This window comes from Dromiciops gliroides, chromosome 5, assembly GCF_019393635.1.
Source record: "Dromiciops gliroides isolate mDroGli1 chromosome 5, mDroGli1.pri, whole genome shotgun sequence".
NCBI classification, from domain to species: domain Eukaryota; kingdom Metazoa; phylum Chordata; class Mammalia; order Microbiotheria; family Microbiotheriidae; genus Dromiciops; species Dromiciops gliroides.
In genome coordinates, this window is record NC_057865.1 from 180,554,694 (window position 1) to 180,576,956 (window position 22,263).

Sequence of the window (22,263 nt, forward strand, 5' to 3'; positions counted from 1 at the left end):
ATGTGCATGTGCATGTGTAGAAGAAAATGTCTACCTTAAAGGCTTCTTTTTCAGCAGTTTCCCCCAATTCATAATCCAAATCATTCAGTATTCTTTCACAAGATCATATAAATAACCTTATTCAATGACCTCATTATAAACATGAATAAAACAAAATTAAAAACCCTCTTCAACCGCCTCATCACAAACATAAACAAAGCATAAAACTGGGAGATGGGTTCTTGTCAAATATTTACCAAAGAAAATTACTAAAATATTCATGCCTATTGAGCCAGAAAATCCACTAGTAGGTATGTATAAAAGGACATCACTGATGAAAATAAGGCCATGTGTACACTCCAAACTATCTATAAAAGCACTTTTTGTAATAGCAAAGTACTGGGGGAAAAGTCCATGCCCACTGATTACAGGATGACTAAAAAAAATTTGAGAAATTAATATAAGGGAACATTACTGTGCTGTGAAAAATGATGATCATGATGAATAGAAAGAAACCTTCAAAGACATATGAACTTGAAATAAAGTAAAGCAAGCAGACCTGGAAAACAATATACACAAGCACTATAATGTAAATGGAAAGAACAGTAACAACAAAACAATCAAAATGGGATGCTTCAAGATTAGCCTTTAAGAAGTTGCAGAGCTCTCTTAATTACACTAACCTTAATGTAAAAACAAAGACCCAGCTTTTTAATATCGGAATTCTTGTGTTGCTGTAGGGCAGCTAGATATAGAGTGTCCCCAAAGAAATAAGAATGATTACACAGAAGGGCACTGGAGAGTTGCATGGAGGATATAAGGAACTTCAAGAAATGGAATGAAAAATGTCAAGGAAATATATGGTAGAAAGCAAAGATGTTTTAACCAGTTATCTTTCAAGGGTGAGGAATGATAGGTGACAGCCAGAATATACCATTGTTATTCTCAGTGTCAGAAGACAGCAAGGAAAACTTCCAACAAACTTATTGGGAGGATAAAGACAGTCTAGGCAGGCATAAATGAACTGCAGTCTGTATCACTGAAAATTCCAAAATCAGTTAGATAATTCTTTAAGTATTTGGAGGGGTTTTTTGTTTTTGTTTTTTTGTATTTTTGTATTTAATTAGTGCCCTTTTCAGTGGAATCTAGGCTCCTTAAATTCCGGGACTGTTTTATTTTTTCTGTTTGTATGCTTACCACCTTAGTGCTGAACATATAAATAAAAATCAATAAAGGAAACAGTAAACATAACAATATTATGTGTATGTATAAACATATGGAATGCAATTAAATCTATTTTCAGAGATAATTTTTTCCCTAACCACTTGCAAGAGGAAAAAAAACCCTGTGAATTGAGAATATACCTAAAATTTTAGAAAATTGGCAAAATAAATCCAAAACAAAGAGAAAAATGACATTTTTAATATTAAAGGAGAAAAAGATATTGAAACATTTAAAAGAAACTATTAATTTAATTTGAAAAAATCACTAAAGCAAAAAATGAAGACAGTCATAGCAAATGGTGAGAATAAATTTTAAAATATCAAAAATGTTAGGCTTAAGTTATAAACAAACAAAATTGAAAATATAAATGAAATTAATATCTACAATTATAAAATGACCAAATTAACAAAACAGGAAGTAAATTAAATAAAAAGACAACCTCAGGGGAAAAATTGAACAAGCTATAGATGTAATGCCATGAGAAATAAATTTTAGAAGCAGATGAAGTAAAAGGTAAATTCTGTCACACATTTAAAGACCTACTAATCTGTGTGTCACAATGCAGTACAGAGAAGGAATTATGTGAGAAAAGTGCTTCCTAGGCACAACTCAGAGGATAAGAGAGAAATTAGAACTATAGATCATTATCATTAATCAATACATCAATTAGAACTGATGTAAAAATGCTGTTGTTTTATTGGTATAATGTCTGCTAGGCTGAGCGCTCTGTCCACAAATGTAGATCAACCTATTATAGAGAGTTTCAACAAAATAAAACCACAAAATAATCAAGATTGTTCTATTTTACTTACTTGGAAGATGGATATAAAGAAAAATGCCATTTAAAATAACCACAAAATATGTTGAATATTTAGCGATTAACCTACTTACCCAGAATATGGATTTATATATTGCTAAATTTTTAAATAAAGGAAGATTTAAAGCTGTTCTGTGCTAATCAGGATTGCAGTGCTACTAGAATTAAATTGCGTATTTTATATTTTATTAATCAAAATAGAAATGGGATATTTCATATAATTAGACAAAGTAATAACAATTCATTTGGAAGAAGAAAACTTCAAGAATATGAAGGGCAACAAGAAGAAAGTATGAAGGGATAATGGTATTGTCATCTTGAGTAAAAAAGTAAAGCTATAATTGTCAAAACTTTTTGATCCTAAATAAAAGATAGACAAGTAGATCAGTGCACTAGGTAAGATTTAGAAGAAAATCATACAGCAGTATGTGTGTGTGTATATATATATATATATATATATATATATATATATATATATATATATGCAGTTTACATAAGACCGCAAATTATTTGGTATGGAACTCATTCAACACCTAGGGAAACTGGATACAGTTTGGTAGAAGATCAGTTTCAATCATAATCTTATACTTTATAGCATGATAAATTCCAAATGGATAAATAGCCTAAATATAGAAAGTTACATCATAAAAATAAGAGGAAAACAGTAAAGTTCTTTCATACCTTCAGATGTGGGAGAGGGGGAATATTCTTAATCAGACATGATATCAAGGAAATCCTAAAAGACAATTAGACAATTTCAGTTTTATCAAATGAAAAAGTATTCACACAAATAAAAGCTTTACACCTGGTGTAAAAAGCAATGATTCACACCCTCCCATTCCAAATTGGGAGGAAAATCTTTGCATTAAACTGCCAAACAAAAGCTATTGAATAGCTACATAAATTTATAAGATGGGGGCAGCTAGGTGGTACAGTGGATGGAGCACCGGCCCTGGAGTCAGGAGGACCTGAGTTCAGGTCCAGCCTCAGACACTTAATACTTACTGGCTGTGTGACCCTGGGCAAGTCACTTAACCCCAATTGCTTCAGTAAAAAAAAACCAAACAAACCAACAGACAATAAATTTATAAGATGAAGAGCCCTTATGTCATTTAGAGAAGCAATTAAAAGATTTAAATAGGCAGCCTTCAAAATAAGAAGGAAAAAGGGGGCAGCTAGGCGGCACAGTGGATAAAGCACTGGCCCTGGGTTTAGAGGGGCTTCAGTTCAAATCTGGCCTCAGACATTTGACACTTACTAACTGTGTGACCCTGGGAAAGTCACTTAACCCTCACTGCCCCACAAAAAATTGAAAAAATAAGAAGGAAAAACCATCAGTAACTCTGAGAGTGTACAAAATCTCTAATATTCAAATAAATGTTCATTTTAAAAACTTACAAGTATCAAGTTAGCAAAAATTGTAAAAGATCAAACAAATCAATATTGGAGGGCTATTAGAAAAGCAACACATTAATTTTCTACTACAACTGTTGGAGCTACAAAGTGGTCTGACTACTTTGAAAAGTAATATGAAATTTTCTACACTTCTTGACCCAGTTATCCCATCAATATCAGCTTTATACCATAGTTGGTCACTGACAGGAATAAAAGACCTATATTATAAAACTATTAATAACAGCAATCTTTATAAAAGCACAAAGCTGGAAATAAATTATATCTAACAATTGGAGAATTCTTTAAAAATTGTGGCATATGAATGTATTAGAATATGCAATAGTATATTCAATATACTATTAATAATTAATTGTATATTAATGGAATATACAATAGTACTTCAAGGAATGAAGGATATGAAAAACAAAAAAAAGAAATACTTACGGTAAGTGATAGAGTGAAGAAAGCAAATCCAAAAGAATAACTCATTTTAACTATGTAAATAAAGATCACCTTAAAAAGCAAATACAAAACCCCAAACCTCTGGTTAAATACAATGGAGGATATTGTTACTATCTCATTAAAATGAAAACAAATAGCTTCCTTTTCTCTTAACAAATATCACATAACAATTATATGATTTCATGTACAGTCATTTGAAGTCATTCTGGTTTTGCTTGGCTGTTTTCAAATATTGGATTTTACAATTTTGTTAAAAATAAAATTTGCCAATTAAAAAAATGGTTTTCTGGAAGTTCTCTTTCCTCAGCTGTAGAGCAAGAAAGGAAAATTTCTGTTTGCACCATCTGTATTAACAATACAGTAGGGCAGTAGCAGTTGACTTTTATTTTAAGTAGGAGTCCGTTTACTATTCTTTCTCTCTCCATTAATTTGTCACTATGTTGAGCAAGCAGTGAAGTAGTAGTAAGTGGCTGGTTTTTATTATTTTTCCTATTGTGTGGCTAACATCATACCATTTTTTTTGTTTGTTTTCTGCAGGCATGAAACCAGATTTAAGCAACGCATGCTGGAGTTGACAGACACAAACAACATAGCCTATTTATTCCTCTCAGCTGCCAACAGATGGCTGGAGGTCAGGACGGTACGTTCATTTCTTGATTTTGAAATGGAAATCAAACAGAAGTGGTCTAATACAAAGAGAGAGACAATTGTAAGAACCCATCTCATGCTGAAATTCAGCACCAATTTTGTGTTTAACTGTCCTTTAAAACAGGCCGGGTTTGTTTATGGTTTACCTGAAATTTTTTATATTATTCCAGATAATGGTAAGACAGCCCCCCAAACAGTTCACTGTACCATATTTGTCTTTCAATTCCATAATTTAATGGAAAACCAAATATTTGTATACCTTCAGAAAGAAAGAACTATTCACCTGAATAAATTTGATGAGTGAACAGATATACTAATTTTCCTTACTGCATTGTACTTGCCAGACAGATACATTTGATTTTCCATTATCCATTCTAATGGAAGGATGTTAGCACAAGTAAATCCATTGTTCCCTCTTTCTCTGTTCCTAGTGTTGCCACTCATTCAGGGTTCCTCTTCATATATTCATGTCCTTTGCTTCCCCTATAGTCTTTTCTCTTATTTCTTCTTTCTCTACTTCTGCCATTATTCCTGTTCAAGAAGTATCCTCTTTCCTAACCTGTCTTTCGGGGCACTAAATCTGACTGGCATTTGGTACAGATTGAAAACCTTGCTGGGACAGGGAAAGGCATTGGAATGCAGGTGGGCATGGTGGGTAAATGATGAAAGAGCACTAGGCACACAGTAATGATTTCTAGTTATGAAATATGAACAAGGTTATCATAGATAGTGACAAGTTGATTCTATACCTTTAAAATGTTTACTAGTTTAAAAAAAAAAGAATCTCACCTTTTCAGTGTGTGGTATGTTTCACTTGAAGTATTTTTATCAGTACTTTCCCCATTGAAACTTAGCTGTGGCTAGCTTTATACAAAGCAGTCCCTTCTCTAAGGAATTTAGAAGGAGTAAAGAAATCTGTTAGAGCACAGACAAAGCCACCTGGTTGTTCCAGAGATACATTGACTGGTGCTAAACTTGGTAACAAAAGTTCCTCTTGTTGTTCCATATTCTCTCACTTTGTTGACAGAGATTCCTTGTTGAGCAAAAAATGATTCAGCTGTACTAATATTACTAAGTTTCACAACATTTAAATTAATGTCGGGCTATCAACATTCAACTCCTTCCAGAAGGAATGGAGAGAAAAAGGCTCCCTCCTGAATGACCTTTGGATATTAAAAATATTTTTCTCATTTCCCATGCAGAACCTGGATTTTCATTTGGGTGCTAACATTTTTATCCCTCTCAGAAGAAAATAATCTCTCTTCTTCAAAATTGAATTAAACTCTTTAAAATAGTTAAGTAAAAGTATGCTACCAACAGGCAAAGGGAGAATAAAAACAGCCTTACATCTGTTTTTCTCCAATTCTTTGGAAAGGAAATGTATTTTTAGGGAATAAATATATTTACTTTGAATGTGAGGTGAGTGGGTATTGACTAATGTCTTGGGTTTCTGCCCTTTAGCACTTCCTACTGTCAGGTTAATGGATAAGAGTTTTATGTGAGTCTGCAAGTAAAGCATGTGTTCTGTCCTCATGACCCAAAGGAAACATGCTAGTGACTGAAGTCTTCCAAGAAAATGAAAGTAAGAAAAAATAGAAAGGGAAAGAAGTCAAAGAAAAATAGCTAAATTCTCATTCATACTCAGAACCTATATAGAAAAATAGGGTACCATTAGCTGGAAATGAATGTTTGTTTAAGGTAGCTCTTTGCTAAGTAGATTCCCCAGACAGTGGTTGAAGGTACTTTTCGTGTCAAAAACCATACATCTGTATGTGTGTGTGTGTGTGTGTGTGTGTGTGTGTGTCTCCACCTCTCTCTCTTTACCTCTCTCTCACACACACATGTATAAATATACATTCATATATTAATATGTGTGTATGAAAAACTATGTATATATTGCTCCTTTTGTCTCACTCATAGTTCTTAATACATATTTGCTAAATTTAATTGAGTAATGAATAGCTATTTGGTATCATACTCAGAGGCATATCTTGTTGTTTTTTGTCTTTTGTTCTCAAAGAGGAATGAATTGGATTTAAATAAGGGTCAGGAATGTCACTCTTTCCTCCAGAGCCATCTGGATCCAGTGGCGAGAGATAGATAGATAGATAGATAGATAGATAGATAGATAGATAGATAGATAGATAGATAGATAGATAGATGTAGATGTAGGTATAGGTATAGATATAGATATAGATATAGATAGATATTGGGATTACAAAGGGTCACACAGCTAGTAAGTGTCTGAGGTGAGATTTGAACTCAGGTCCCCCCCCCCAACTTCAGGGCCAGTACTCTATCTACTGTGCCACCTAGCTGTCCTCAGAGACATATCTAACATGGATATAGAGAGCTAGGTGACTTTCTACCAGGGTAGCTGCATGTGAGAAATTGTTTCCTCACTGAGAAAAGACTTTCTTGTAATGACTGCAATCTCTAGGCCTTGTTTCAAAGTCCTTTTGTTGTTCTATAAGCATGCTTTGCATAGATTTTAGTCTCTGTGAAGACCATCTCACACAGCTGGCTACATCCTTTCCCAATGGCTGTGCTAATTAGTTGGGTCGCCAACTCACCTAAGCAGTCCCACTCTCCTTGATGCATAGCCTCTTAATCCTACCACCAATCTCAGTTTGAGCATATTGCTATTATACTCATTTCTTTTACTGCCCCCTTTATAAAAGTCTTCATTTTGTCCCCCATTAAAATTCTTCTCTCATGCTACACCCTGGTATCAGGGCAAACACATGCCTTTCCACAGAATCTTCAGGTGGAAAGGATTTCAGAGTCCAAATAATCTAACCCAAATATGAAAAATAATTCCCACTACAAACTACTGACAAGTGGTTTAAGACAAGACCTTCAATTATAGACCATTTTTCTTTGAGATAATTAATGGTTAGGAAATTTTTCCTTATTTTATTCAAATTAAATAACCACCTCTGATTTTCCCTTTTGCACCTATTTTGTTATCCTGTGAGGAAGCATGTATAATTCCTCTTCCAGATAAGACTTCTTCAAATACTGAAATACATTTCCAAATACTTGGTTATGCCACTTACTAGCTATAAGGTCCTTGGCAAGTCACCACAGCTTTCTGACTCAGTTTTTGAATCTTGAAAATAAGATCATATAATATTGTAGGATTTGGATTCAAAGGAGTCAAATTCCAGAAACTTCACTCATTAGTTATGTAATTTTGAGCAATTTACTCTCTGTCAGCTGTTTTTATCCCAGGTGAAAATATACTTAAAGTCAGATCATCTCTTCTGTTCATTTGCTGTATATTGTAACCTTCTCTAGATATGCTAAAGAGGCTTCATTTCTTATCTAGCGTTAATCACTAAATGGGTATTGCCTCAGACAAACTGAGGCCTGGAAAAGACCTTAGTTTAAAAAGGTTAAGGTCTCCCCCTCTCTCTGAAGTCATTTCCAGTCATCCTGATCTATGTCTTGCCACTGGACCCTTATGGCTCTGGAGGAGAAAGTGAGGCTGGTGATCTTGCACAGCCCTGCCTCACTTAAATACAATTCACTTGCAAGTCAAGACATCACCTTCCTAATGTCACTGGTCTTCCTTGAGAAAGAACAAACAATAGATAGGCTATCTAAACCTATTCACAAAACATATCTTTAAAAAGTAATGTAAATAGTCTTTATTTGCTTTGTTTTATAAATTTTAATTTTAACAAGGATCCTTTTACTTTCTTCAGCTTTCTGGTAAATAGATTATTAATCTAACATCTTAACTTAAAAAACATTTTATTGATATATTTTGTTGTTACATCAACTTATTTTTCCCAATGTATCCTTCTCTTTTCCCCCTCCCAGAGAGCCTTCTGACATTATATACAGTGTTTCTCACTCATGGTCATTCCCATCTTTCCTAAGAAATAGGAGGTAGGGTGACTTGCCATACATCTCCTATAGGACCAAGCTGGGCTATTACAGTTTCAGGAAATTCAGTTTTGATTGCCTACCATTGTTTTTTCCATTCACAATATTGTAGTTATGTATATTATTTTACAAGTTTTGCTTCTTCCACCTTGCATCAGATTTGTATCAGTCGTCCTATGCTTCTCTTGATTCATCTTACTAATCATTTCTTAAAGCACAGTAAAATTCTATGCAAAAAGTACTGCTATAGATATTTTTGCTACATGAGGTTTTGGGGGGGCACTGATCTAAGGAGACATGACTAGTGGAATTTCTGAATTAATGGTTGCTGAAACTTTTTGCTAATTTTTAAGCATAATTCCAAATTGTTTTCCAGAATGGTTATAATAGTTCAGACTTCCATCAATAGTGCGCTAGAATACCTTTCTTTCCACAACCCCATCAATATTGACAATCCATATTTTTGTCATCTTTGACGATTTACTGGATGTTAGGGAAAATCTCAGAGATGTTTTGATTAGTGATTCAGTGCATTCTTTTATATGATTGCTAATAGTTTGTAATTCTGACTTTTTAAAATGATTTCAGTGTTTATATATTGGGAGAATAATGGGGCATAGTTTGATATAAATATTTTAACATGATCTGTCTTAATTTTTATTCATGTCTAAAAGGCCATTTTAATGTATACACACTGCATATATACATATATACATATCCCTATTATTTAATATATGTTGACTTCACCATTGCTTTCTTCCCTTTCATCTTAATAGATTGAATAGCAGTATGGTTATAATAGAAAGTACATTAGACTTGAATTCAGAAGTCTTACATTCAAGTTTTGAAATATTACTTACTATTTATGTGATCTTGAGCAAGTCATTTAACTGTTCAGAAGCTCATGATTTCTTATTCATTAAATTAACATGATAACAATTATGTTTGACCACAAGGTGGCACTTTTCGTCACTCAACTGATCCTATTTAATAAGATGGGCTACCTCATACTCTAATCATTTCAATGGTGTTCTAGTCCACTCAGCATATTTGCTATAAGAGTACAAAGCTGCTTATTTTTTTCAGATCATAAATGACTTTCTATCTCTAGTGCTTCTTCTTTCAGATTCAAGAGGTTTAAATTATTGCAGACTTGCACAATGAAAATTAGTTCTCAAGCCCCATACTTCTGTAAAACCCCACTTACTTTTATTAACTTACTATGTTCCACTGAACTTTAAATTGTGATATTAGCATAGTGGAATCACCTACCCACATGAACAGATAAAATTTGTTTAATTAGTATTTACAGCATTTGATGCTTGACATAGAATCAATCAAGGTAATACAATACAAATAAAATATCCTTTGAACCATAGCAGTGCTTCAATCTGCAGACTCTTACATATCCAGGTAGCACCCAGACAGTAGACAGATGGTTCTAAAACCAAGAGCTTTAGGAAATGCTGTTTCATTTTCTTAGTGCCTGCAGCTACTTGTCCCACAAGCGAGTAAAGGTATGTAGGCAATACAGCATAGTTCACAACTGATGATTCACTTGCATATCCAGGAAGGTTGGTCATTGGGTAAAGACTTAGAAACTCTGGATGTCTTAGCTCTGGTGTGATTAGGAACTTCCTGATCTCTAGAACATTTCCAATCAGTATCCTATGGCTAGAAGGCACTCCTTTTTTTTTGCCACATATAGGTTATCATTTGAAGAATAGGAGTAGACTCAATGGTAGGCCACCATAAGGAGAAGCCATGCTGGCTTGTAGTTTCTCTCTGACATTGAGACTTTTGTCTCTTAAACCTCTTGTCATCCATCAAATTTAATTTGAAATGTTAAAAAAAAATTAAGGTTAAAATATCAACAAATCAAAGAATGATAAAAGTCTAAAAGAACAAAATCATTTGGCTGGTAGAAAAATGAGTTAGAGTGTGACCACCCTAGTTGATCTGGCAGCAGATTAAGTATTTTTTTCTTTGGATGCCAAGTAATGAGGACTTTACTTGTGTGAAATGTATCACTACAACATAACCTTTGAAAGCTGCTTATGTTTAAAAAAACACAATGTTTTCTCTTCATTCCTTTGCACTAAACAATTCCAGCTTCTCTGGCATCTGCATTTCCATTTGCAAAAATTGTGTAACTCTATCTAAAAGCTGTCTTTCCAAGGCTTTGTCTTGCTGTGTGGTGAAAGGATAAAAGAATATTCACATATAATGAAGCCAAAAAAATGAAAGAATGTCTTTAGAGTCAACAGACTTAAAATTAAAATACTCCCATGAGTGAGTCTATATGAGAGATTGTGAAACAAAAGGAAAGTTGTGTTGTAGGCAATTCTAGGTGATTTCAGGAGTCTAAAATAGACATGTTATATGCTGGGGATACTCATTTAGAAATTTTGTGTTATTTTTATATCCAATCAGATCCCCTGTTGTAGGATAATGTGCCCAAGATCTATCCACCACTTGGGCACTAATTTGCCCAAGGAAAGATCTATCCACCACTCTTCAGTTGTCTTCAGTGATTTTTGCATATTTCCCAGATTTGTAGATAATTGTTACTTTCACTAGAAATCTACTTACTAGTGTCTCTATACCTAGGAAGCAAAGTCTTCCTTTGCCTTGATGGTGCATCAGATTTGAAAATCCAAACCATAGAGATTCCTCTGGTCAATTATTCTAAAAGTATGGAAACTCCTTTCTTGATTTGAAACTGTTAATCAGCAACAATTGAGCCAGTATTTTTTTGGTTTTGTTTTTTGTTTTTGTTTTTTACTGAATTCATTGAGCTGATTGATGATTTCGGCATTGTATAACCAAAGTACTAGCCAATGCCATTAAACCAAGTATCCAGACTAAATATCCCATTTGAAGTTATCCAGAATTTCTGACTCGTTTCTGTATTCATGTAATTGCTCTTTGACTTTTTGAATGCCTATTTATTGACATAGGAAATTCTACAGGCAACTTTGCTGTTCAGTAGCTCTTACTAAAGTTTTTATGATAAAGGAAGTAGAAATTAGAAACTTAAATGGGATCCATAGGCTTAAATGAAACCCATAGCTAATCTAAGAGCCTAAGTCTTGTACTTGTTGTTATTACAGAAAAGAAGGAAATGGAAGAGTTTTGATTTTTACTAGGAAGTTACTCAGTAAGTGGTGACTTCTATGATCCTATGCTATATGTAAAAGAGGAAAAGTAAGATAAGATATGAATAAAAGGTAAGGCATCATCAGATTGTGATGAGCCTTGGATCCCATTGCAAAGGGACTTTATTTCTTAGGCAGCACACTACCAGTGAACTTTTTAACAAAGGAGTGTGGCATGTCTAGATTTATGCATAGGGAAGAGGTATTTAGAGGAAGGAGAGAAGAGAGATGGGAAGACTTATTATAGGAGGATATTACAACAATATGGTAATATAAAGCATGTGGTAATAAGATTCTATGTAGAATAATGGAAGTGGCAACAGAGAGGAGAGGAGCATGAGATTTATCATACAGGTAGAATTGAAAGGACTCCTTAATTAACTGGCTTGCATATAAAATGTGAGGAAGTCCAAAATTGTGCATTTCTAAGATAATAAACTGGTATCATGGTACCCTTGACATTGCTTAAAAATAATTTTAGACTAAATAGATCATGTTTTAGACAATAATTCCAATTCGAACATCTTTAGTTTGAAAAGCCAGTAATATACTCAAGTATAGATGTCCTGTAGGCTGGTGGAAGCATGAATAAGGAACTCCCAAAAGAAATCTGTGGCTTGAAATACAGATTTGTAAATAATCTGTATAGAGTTAATAGTGGAAATCAGTCAAACAACATGCATTTTTTAAAGAGCTTAACTTTCACTAGTTACTCTGTTGTTTGCTAAAGCTACAAAGACAAAAGTAAAATAATGCTGGCCTTCAAGGAGCTTTTTTCCTATCAGAAGAGACAATACACACCTACAAAACACATATAAGGTAACCTTGGGGTTGGGGAAGGGGAAAACACTAGCAGCTGGGGAGAACCAGGAAAGGCCTCACAGAAGGTGGAATTTGAGCTGTGGCTTAAATGAAACCATAGGATTGAATAAAGTTTCCAGGAGAGAATGAGTTACTGAAGCAAAGAAGAGATAGGTTAGAAAGACAATTAGGAATCTTCAGTGGAGTCAGAAATGAGGCTATTTGAAGGGAGGACCAATCATATATGAGGTTTGAAAGTCGAGAGAAGAGAGAGTACATAAAATGAAGGATTATGCTAAGGTCAAGAAGGATTTTGTGGAAATAAGAATGCTATATAGAAAAACTCACAAAATGGATATATATGGATGTGTATATATGTGTGTGTGTGTGTACATGTATATGTGTGTGTATATATATACATATATACATATATATATATATATATGAGTAACTGACTAGATCAGAATTCTCTTTTAAACCATTTCACAATCTCCCATGTCAGCACTATTTTTACATGAAATTGAGAAGCCCCAGATATGCATCTCTAGGCTCCTTCTCCCCATTTCAGTGCCTTTTCAGTCTCCCTTAGCATTCTTTTCTACTCCAGGTATCCAATAGTTTGATGACACCAGCCCCTCCTTTCAAAAAGGGAAGTGATCTAATTAACTTATTCACACCAAGGTTTTATGGATTTTAGTTGCTACCCTATCCAAAAATAGTCATATGTTTAATAGACTATTAAAAGAGACAATGCTTAATCCAAAAGCACAAATAACTGATGGTAGAATTGGGAGTATCAGCATAGCTCATATCGTGTCAAGTAGGCCTATTCTAGCTACACAAGACCTATTTCAGCAGTGAGTAGGAATGAGATAAGAACAAAGGGTTTTAATGATAGTGTCAAATAAGCTTCCTAATGACTAGAGCTGTCCCAAAATGGAATAAATGGAATAGCCTGCCTTGAGAGGTGATGTGTCCCCCTCCCCTTGTAGTTCTTCATCAGAAGCTAAATTATCAGATATGTTAAAGTGGAGATCCCTTTCAGTTAGACTAAATGGCTACTGAGGTCCTTTCCAACTCCTGAATTCTGTGACTACTTGCACTCCAGTGCTTGACAGATTGTTTTCAGGGAATGGAATTTGTCCAAGCAAATAAACAATTACATGACCCTGCCTTTTTAAAGAAGGCTCCAAAGAGGAAAAGCAAAAACAAACATAAAACACAAAGGATAGTAGATTTTAAGCTGGAAGAAAACTTAAAGTCCAGTGAGTTCATTCCCCTCATTTTCCATATGAAGAAACAAGCTTATAGAGATGAAATGACTTGCCCATATTCACATGAAGTTAATGGCAGAACCAGTTTGTGTATTTTGTCACTGTATTTTTAAGGCACAATGTTATTTCTCCTATGGTTGATAGCATCTAAATGATGACTTGCTATTTATTTCAGGGGAAGGTCAAGATAGTCCTAATATTACCCTTTGAAAATAATAAGTAGCTGTGATTTTTCTTCCCTTCCCCTCAAACTATATACCCCACCACCATACCACCCATATTCATTCTAGCCCCAAGCTAGGCTCAGTATCTTTAACTTCTAAAAAATGTCCACATCAACAGTTCACCTGCCATGACCAAAATTCAGCACACTGAAATTATATACTGGACGATGAATCAGGAAGTCTGGATTCTAGTCCTGGCTCTTCTGGTAGTTAGGTTGTGACCCTTCTTGACCTTAGCATATTAGGATAATTTATAATTCCTCTTATCTTAAAATTGCTTTGCCTAACTCACAAAAATGTTTATGAAAGCATTTTAAAGAAGCACTATATAAAGGCAATATAGAAGGATAAAGTATCAATATTAAGGGCTAGATCATCATCACCATTACCTGCATTGCTGCATTACTATACAAATTCAGATGTACCACAAAATGCAAAAGGCTGAAACTAACATTTTAGCTCCACAGAACTGCCGGTGGTCATTTAAAAGCAATTGTTAAACAAATTGTTTTTGACAACAAATTCCACGGATGTTGTAAATATTGCTTTGCTTGCATTTTGTGATGGAACAGAATAAATCGAAGCCTTGAATCTGCATTCACAGTCCCTTTGTTAACACATGGTATATTTCAATTAAGTAGATCTTGATTTGGTTTATTTTTATTTCAGATTATGATGCTAGTTGTATGAATTGTATGAGGGCAGCACCCAACCTATTTATCTAGGTTATCTACAGTTTATAAATGTCAACATGTTGCCAAATAATTCTCTTCTCTTTCTTTAAAATATTTAGAGCAGAAATTAATATTTGGATTTTCTTCTTTAATACTGAGCCAGACGTAACCAAAACACACTCTTTGTACAGAAAGAAGGCACATATTTTGGAAATAAATGCTCTAGTTTTTGCTATTCTTGCAGCACCTTTCATGCAAAGTTTCATAGATTTTTAAAACTGTAACTAGTATCACTACAATTCTCTTCATTTTGCTTCCATAAGATATCATTTCCACTACAAAATACCAAAAAGAGTACTGGATTTGGAATCGGAGTTAATGGATTCAAATGCCTGTTCTTTTATCCACTTTCTGTGTAAACTAATAAATCACTTCACCTTTCTGGGTCTCAGTTTCCTTGTCTATAAAATGAGAGTATTAGACTAGATGGTCTGTGAACTCTGTTGCATCAGATCATGATCCATCTGCTGTCTTTTATCTTGTGTGATTCTTTCTGTGTGTCTGCTAAAAATTTTCCACATTGGAAGAACTGGAAGCCTTTCTATATGTCCAATAAAGCCTAGTCAACAAGCTTTTATTAAGTGTTCACTATGTGTCAGACACTATGTTAAGCTCCTCATTCTTGCTATATAATTTATTTACCTTCTTTTCCAGTCATATATTCCTCAGTGATATATTTTACACTGCTTCTTGCATACAAGTCATTGTGGTATATGATGCTACTTATGCTCAACATGTGTTTATTGCACTTGAGTATACCTTCAATTTTAATTGTTCTGAGATCCCAGTGTTTTACTCAAAGTCATATGATACCAGCAGCAGAATGTTGGTATTAAACAAATAGATCTTCATACCCAAGAAGAAACTTGGCATTGTTGAAATTTCTATATAATCTTCAAAATGCTATTTATCCCATTATCTCTTCTAGTCAATTCTGAACCTCATCCATTCTCTCAATATTACCTATTCAAGATACATAAGTACACAATGAACTTTGCATCCAGTTCAATTTCGTAATCTGGTCCACCCATGAAATAAATAATCTGCATTTCATGGTCATAAGAGTGAGGCAAATCTATGATTCAACTCTGGGGATAAATTCCTGTAAGAGAGGGTCTACTCTATGTCAGGAATACAAATACAAAAATGAGACAGTACTTGCTGCCAAGGTGCTTACATCCTCCTAGGGGAATATGATATATCCACAGATTAGTCAATATCAAATATATATGTAGAAGTTCCACGGAGAGGGTGATGAGTGGTGTTGTCCAGTCATTTTATTTTGTCTACTACTGACTCAACATGCAGATGGATCTCCCAGTACAAACACTCCTTTGCTCTGGGAAATTATATCAAATGATCTGTAATTCTTTCTATCTTTTGTAGCTCCATGTCTCTAGCCAGAGACAGTGTCCTTTCAAAACATCTCAGTGATAGATCTCTTCTTCTCTCTTTGGAAATACTCCCCCCTTCATCTCCTTCTTGTTTCTAATAAATACACCCAGACTAGCAAAGGTCTATGATTAACAATGTGTTTAAAGACAAAGCAAGCATTTTTAAAAAGAAAAGTAAACATACTTTCCAGTGCCTAGAAGGAAAGGCGTCAGACTTCCATAACGAAGCCCAAAGGGAGAAAGAGAATATATAGGATTCCTACCTTGCAGTCTGTAGTCCACAGGGATTTCAACAGCACAGCTTCTATTCCAGCCTTCCACATGCTCAGTCTGCTCAAGCATCCTTGCTCCAAAAGTTACAGAATTTGAGAGCTGATGGCACTTCAGTGGCTGTCTATTACAATCTGTAACCAAAAGGAATCCCATACTTAAGAAATAGTCATTCAGCTTCTACTTTAAGACCTTTAAAGAGGGAAAACCCATCACCTCTAGTGACAACGCATCACACCTTTGTCTTGCTCTAATATTTAGGAAGATATTCTTAATAACCATCCCAAGTTGACTCCCCACTAAGGTCAAATGGAACAAGTCTAGTCTTCCAACGGACAGCAATTCAAATACTTGAAGACAGTTATTCTGTCTATGCATTGTGACTCCTTTTCTCCAAGGTATACATGCCTAATTCTTTCAACTCATCCTCGGGTAGCATGTGCTCATCATCTTCATTCTTCTCCTCTGGGCACTCCAGATTACCCATGTAACTAAAACATAACTAAAATGTATAAAATGTAATTCATAATCGGTCACTCTTCATATAGAATGGTGATTCTAATAATTCACCATCAGCAGGCTATGTCCTTTGAAATGAGTTATTTCCAATTGTGATGATGGATTTTCCACATGTATCCATGTTCTTCTCTAATCCCCTTTGTGACCAACAATACACCATTTAGACAATGGTAATAAAATATGCTACATTCATTTTGCTTATAAGAGTACACAAAAATCAACAAATCTGAATTTTTATTACCATAATTCTATTTTATTTGAAATAGATGTCACTTGAAACCAAGGGCACACCTCTCTCCCTCAAGGTTCCTACTTTTATAGACTCTTATAGATAGGATTCAGTTCTGGGGAATCTTAAACTTAAATAGAAAGATCCATCATTTTTCTCTTATCCTCTGGCTTATCATATCTCCACCTAGAGATATTCCAGGAAAATTCCCTTAAATAAATTTTAGATTTGGCTTATATCAAATTTTGGATTTGGCTTATGTCCAGGGTCTTCCCAAAAAGAATGAATAGTCTCTTCTAGAAAAGTTTTCTTTAATGTACAAAGTAGTAGATATCCAAAATAGTACAATATATGTTTCCTCAACCATGAAAGAAACAAAATATAAAACAGTAACCTATCATAAAGAACTTACAGGAGCCCATAAATAGAGACATAAAACACATGAACCCCTCAAAGGACTCATACTGAGGGCATTCATAAACAGATACTAAAACATATTACTCATCATTCTTTTATTCTCTCCCAGGGGGTAAAGATTCCTGGGAGATTGACTCATGGGACTCCTGAACAGATTTCCTTTTTACCTCAGTCTGTACTGGCTGAGCAGCATTTCAAGGTCCAGGTCTTCTGGATAGCCAGGTCATATTTTGGGGCTTTCAGGTACCAGGATCATCCTGTCAGTAATCATCTCCCTTGTCTAAGAAGTGGCACTGTTGTAATATATCCTTTGCTGCAAAGCATCTCCTGCTTTGAGTCAGCACATGGACTTTAGAATTCTCAAAGTCATGAGTTAGTTTAAGTTCATGAACATCCATCTCATGATCACCATTTGGTCACCTTTGCTTAGTGGAAGAAACAAAGCAAAAGAGAAAGCACAGGACATGTGATAAAGTCTCAGGCTCATCCACATGTACTCACTGCCATATGCATGTAACTGCGTCTAAGGGGAGAGAAGAGGGAAAGCTGTTTGATTCCTAAGCTAGGCACTCAAAAAGATTAGAAGAAAGAGAAATGCAGATGTTTTATCCTCTCCTTTTAAGTCCACTTAGTGGACAGTTCTTCTTGAGTCAGTGACCATTTTTCTTTGGCATAGTTCCTACTCCTACCCTTATCATAGGGACCAACCAGTAGTCTCTGGTCATACATATACTTTATTTATATTTTTTGGCTTTTTGTGTGTAGGGGACAATGATTGTTAAGTGACTTGCCCAGGGTCACACAGCTGGTAAGTGTCAAGTGTCTGAGGCCGAATTTGAACTCAGGTACTCCTGAATCCAGGGCCGGTGCTTTATCTACTACACTACCTCGCTTCCCCCATACATATACTATAGCAAGGGCCCAAAACATGTATATCAAAAGAAATGGCCTTGCCCAGCCTCATCACCCATGTATTATAAAAAGATTACATTTTCAAGAAAATAATCATTTATACAACCTCTATATTGTGCCAGACATATGGCTTCAACTAACTTCTGGAACGAACTGGATTACTTTCTGTATTCAGAAATTTTGAAAGAAGTTGGGTACTTATTCTGAGGGGTCTGATCAGATATTTAGATAGACAAAAAGACAGCTATATCTGCCTTGGGCAAGTCATTTGTACCTTTCAGGCTTCAGTTTCCTTATCTTGGTTAGACTAAGTGATTTCTAAAGTCCCTTCAAGTTCTAAGATTTTGTGGTTTTGGCTTTTGGCTTCTTTTATATGTAGCATAGTACATCTTTTCCTATACCCCAGTTAAGTTGAACTTTGTACTATCCTCTGTTTAATACCCAAAACTTTCATGCTTCTGTGACCTTTGCTCATTCCTTTTTTCTGTTCTTTTAATATATTTATGGATTACCATAAGGAAAAAAATTCATCACAAGGTGTCAACTTACTGTTAATGTTTGAATTATTTTTTATTTATCAAGGTTGGTCCTAAGGAAAAAAGTCATTACCCTGTTACTCTGGCTAAATGTGATATTTTTCTAGCATGGTACAATATATCAGAGTTTGTACTGTGCTTATATATCCTTCCAAAATTCAGAACCAATCTCCATACCACAATGAACCATTGAAGTAAGACTTTTTAGGAGAGAATATAATGTCCCATTATGTTTATCATCTGCTGAATATCAAAAAGAGTTTTTTGTGGTAGGACAAAATGTTGACTATTAACTCTTAAAGCATAACCTCTCCCTTCCATACATCAAAATCATTCAGAATTCCCTAAGATATACAGCAATACAAATAACCATATTAAATGACCCTTTGATAGTAAATCAATTGAGACATAGTATATTCATGGAAAAAGTATTTAGCATCATGATGGAGATCCAGCACAGAGTCCAAGTTCAGAAGAAATTCTTTGTGGATAGTAAGTGTCTCCAAATGCTACTGTTTGCAGATAACATTGTATTTGTTGCATCAAGCCGTAGGATACTGCAGAACTTCCTGGAAGAGGTCTATAATAATTCAAAGAAGTTTGGCCTACCTGTCCACACAGGAAAAATCAAGTGGATGAGGAATGTCTATTGCCCATATTTTAATTAGCATTTGGGTGTACATCCTGTAGCATTTGTTCAATTGGTACAGAAGGTCAGTGAGCTGAGCCCTGAGTTGAAATAGTGAAGGAGATGGGACCACATCACTTTTTGAAAATTACAAAGCTCCTTTACTGACTCCAGGGTTTCCATGAAAGGAAAGGCCCATTCTTTGTAATAACAGTATTCTATCCATATTGCTGTGTGGCATGGAGATGCTGAACGCCACTGATTCTAAAGAACTAACCTAGAAGATGCGTATTTTTTGGTATGAATAGTTTGCAACATGTAACCAATGAATAAGTCTGCAGAGAAACAGGAGTAAAGGAGGTCATCAATGAATTGTATAACAGCAAGATGTGACAAGAGTAGGGAATAGCAGAGTACTCCATTGGTCCCCTCACAATGACATAAGAAATTGAGAAAGGTTTCTAGCATATTAGGTAAATGCCTTATAGTAAACTTTTAGGAAAGCATGAAAAAATAGTCACACAGGATGAGGAAACATGGATGAGTCAAGATCTGTATCATTGGAGGGAACTCCTAAATTGATGAAATCCCAGATCCATTTGAGTACTTGAGAGTGCCTTTGCCATAATGCCTCTTTAATTCTCATCTGTGCTGTGAATCCCAATTCCAATGCCGTACCTCCAGGAAGCAGGTTTTGTGGTGGAGTGAGCTGGATTTGGGACATGTTTGAATCCCAATTTGTTTGCTACCTATACAGATGTAGAGAAGCCTGGGCCTAAGTTGCTTCATCAGTAAAATGAGATTTGAAGACCTGTGAGTTCCTTTCTAAGTAAAAACTCCAATTGATTCTCAAGCCTTCCCTTATTCCTAATAGTTAGCAATTATGTTTTTCCTCAGCCTTCCCTTAGCCTTGTGTATGCACCACTCTTATGTGATTATTCTGTATGATTTTATATTATAGTTATTTTTGCAAGTGTTGCCTCTGCCCATAAGGGAGAGAGACATTTCATATCTTACAGTGTTGTATATACTGGAGATAGCTAATAAATGTTCATTGGATTGATGAGATAGGCTGTTGTATGATAGGATGGGATGTTATGTGATACCCCAGACAAAAATCTGACGGGCATTTCAGCAACTTCATTCTTTACTGAGTTTCTGAGAGATAGATGGTCTAAATTTTAATAGGCAACCAGGGATAGAGTCCTGCCAAGGCAATGGCTTGCATACTGAAAAGCCCTAGCTCCAGCAGTCACAGCACATTGGTGAAAAGCCATGAACTAAAACACAGACACAAAAAAAGGCAAAGTGCTAAAATTAGAGACACATAGAATTGCCAGGATGAGCAAAGACATTTTCCACTTAACATCTTTACTGACATTCCTCTGAAACTCTAGATATTTAGGCTTATAGGACATATAGGAAATGCGGAATCGTATTTTCTCTCCTGTAGAATTCCCTGGTGATCACTCCCTGGTAGGGAATGTGGTCCAATCTCATTGATTTGAAAACTTGGAAATAACCAATTGTTTGTTACTTTTTAGGATTATCTGGGAGCATGCATTGTTCTCACTGCAGCTGTTGCATCTATTGCATCAATTACTGAAACTTCTTATTCTGGTCTGGTAGGACTAGGCCTCCTGTATGCCCTTACGGTATGTATAAAGGAAAACAATGTAGAGGAATATGAATTTGGGTATAAGATTTATATATAAATATATATACACATATACATACACACATATATTTTAAAAACCAACATATGGATATCTTCCTAGGCCAATTCTTGTTAATATGTGGTAGGGGAAGAACTTGAAACAAATAACAAATGAATGTCTTGTAAGTATTGGATCCAGACCAAAGCCAAACAAGTTCAGGACAACTTGGACTAGTTTCAGCTCTGTGAGCCAATTTTTTTTAATTGTAAGACCTCTCCCCTCCCCCTCCACCCCAGTGCATGCACATGCATGTGCACACATGCACACACACACACACAAACACACACATATTCTCATACCCAGTGGTCCCAAGACTATAAGAAAAAAAAACATACACTATTTGTTTAACCATACTCCATTCTATGTGTTGCCACATAATACTTTGTATAGACTGTATTTATACATGAACCATGGAGAAATGAATAAATTATTATAATAATGCAGACCATGAAAAACCAAAAGTTTTTTTCCTCTTTTCAGATCAAGCCACTATTAAAGTCATAGATATGCAGAACTTCCTAGATTGTCCTAGGTATATAGATTTCATTTACAGAGATTTTCATTTGGTTAAAGAAAATATATTGTTATGTGTAACATCATTTAATAATAAATAGAACTTATGAAGTACATTAGATACTATCAGATTTGGAAGTAAAATCAGAAACCATCTATATCAAGGGTTCTTAACCAAAGGTCCATGAACTTGTATGTATGTTTTATATTTTAATAATGAATTGCAATGTCATCGGTTTCCTTTGTAACCATATTTATTTCATGCATTTACAACAGTAATAGAAGGGGTCCATGGGTTCCATTGTACTGTGCCACAAAAAAGGTGAAGACCTAGTCCAAAGAATCCCCAACTTGCTTGCTATATAAATACAGACCACTTCCTATCTTTTCTCATCCCTCCACTTCCTATTTAGTTTAATTTTTATTTTGACAACACCAAGCAAATACATTCTTGCCAGACCTTGTTATTTGTTTTCCATCCCTAGATACCTGTTATTTTTATTTTTGAACCATAGTC

At 34.9% G+C, this 22,263-nt stretch overlaps 1 protein-coding gene across 7 annotated transcripts in view; it reads left to right on the plus strand.

Moving 5' to 3' along the window:
- The window catches only part of ABCC9 (ATP binding cassette subfamily C member 9), a 196,940-nt gene that overhangs the window by 143,900 nt on the left and 30,777 nt on the right, over positions 1 to 22,263 (plus strand). For all 7 annotated transcript variants that reach the window (XM_043967998.1, XM_043968001.1, XM_043967999.1 and 4 more), the window contains 2 exons: positions 4,415 to 4,517; positions 21,060 to 21,170. In XM_043967998.1, the coding sequence (XP_043823933.1) occupies positions 4,415 to 4,517; positions 21,060 to 21,170 (214 nt within the window). The remainder of the gene's footprint in view (positions 1 to 4,414; positions 4,518 to 21,059; positions 21,171 to 22,263) is intronic.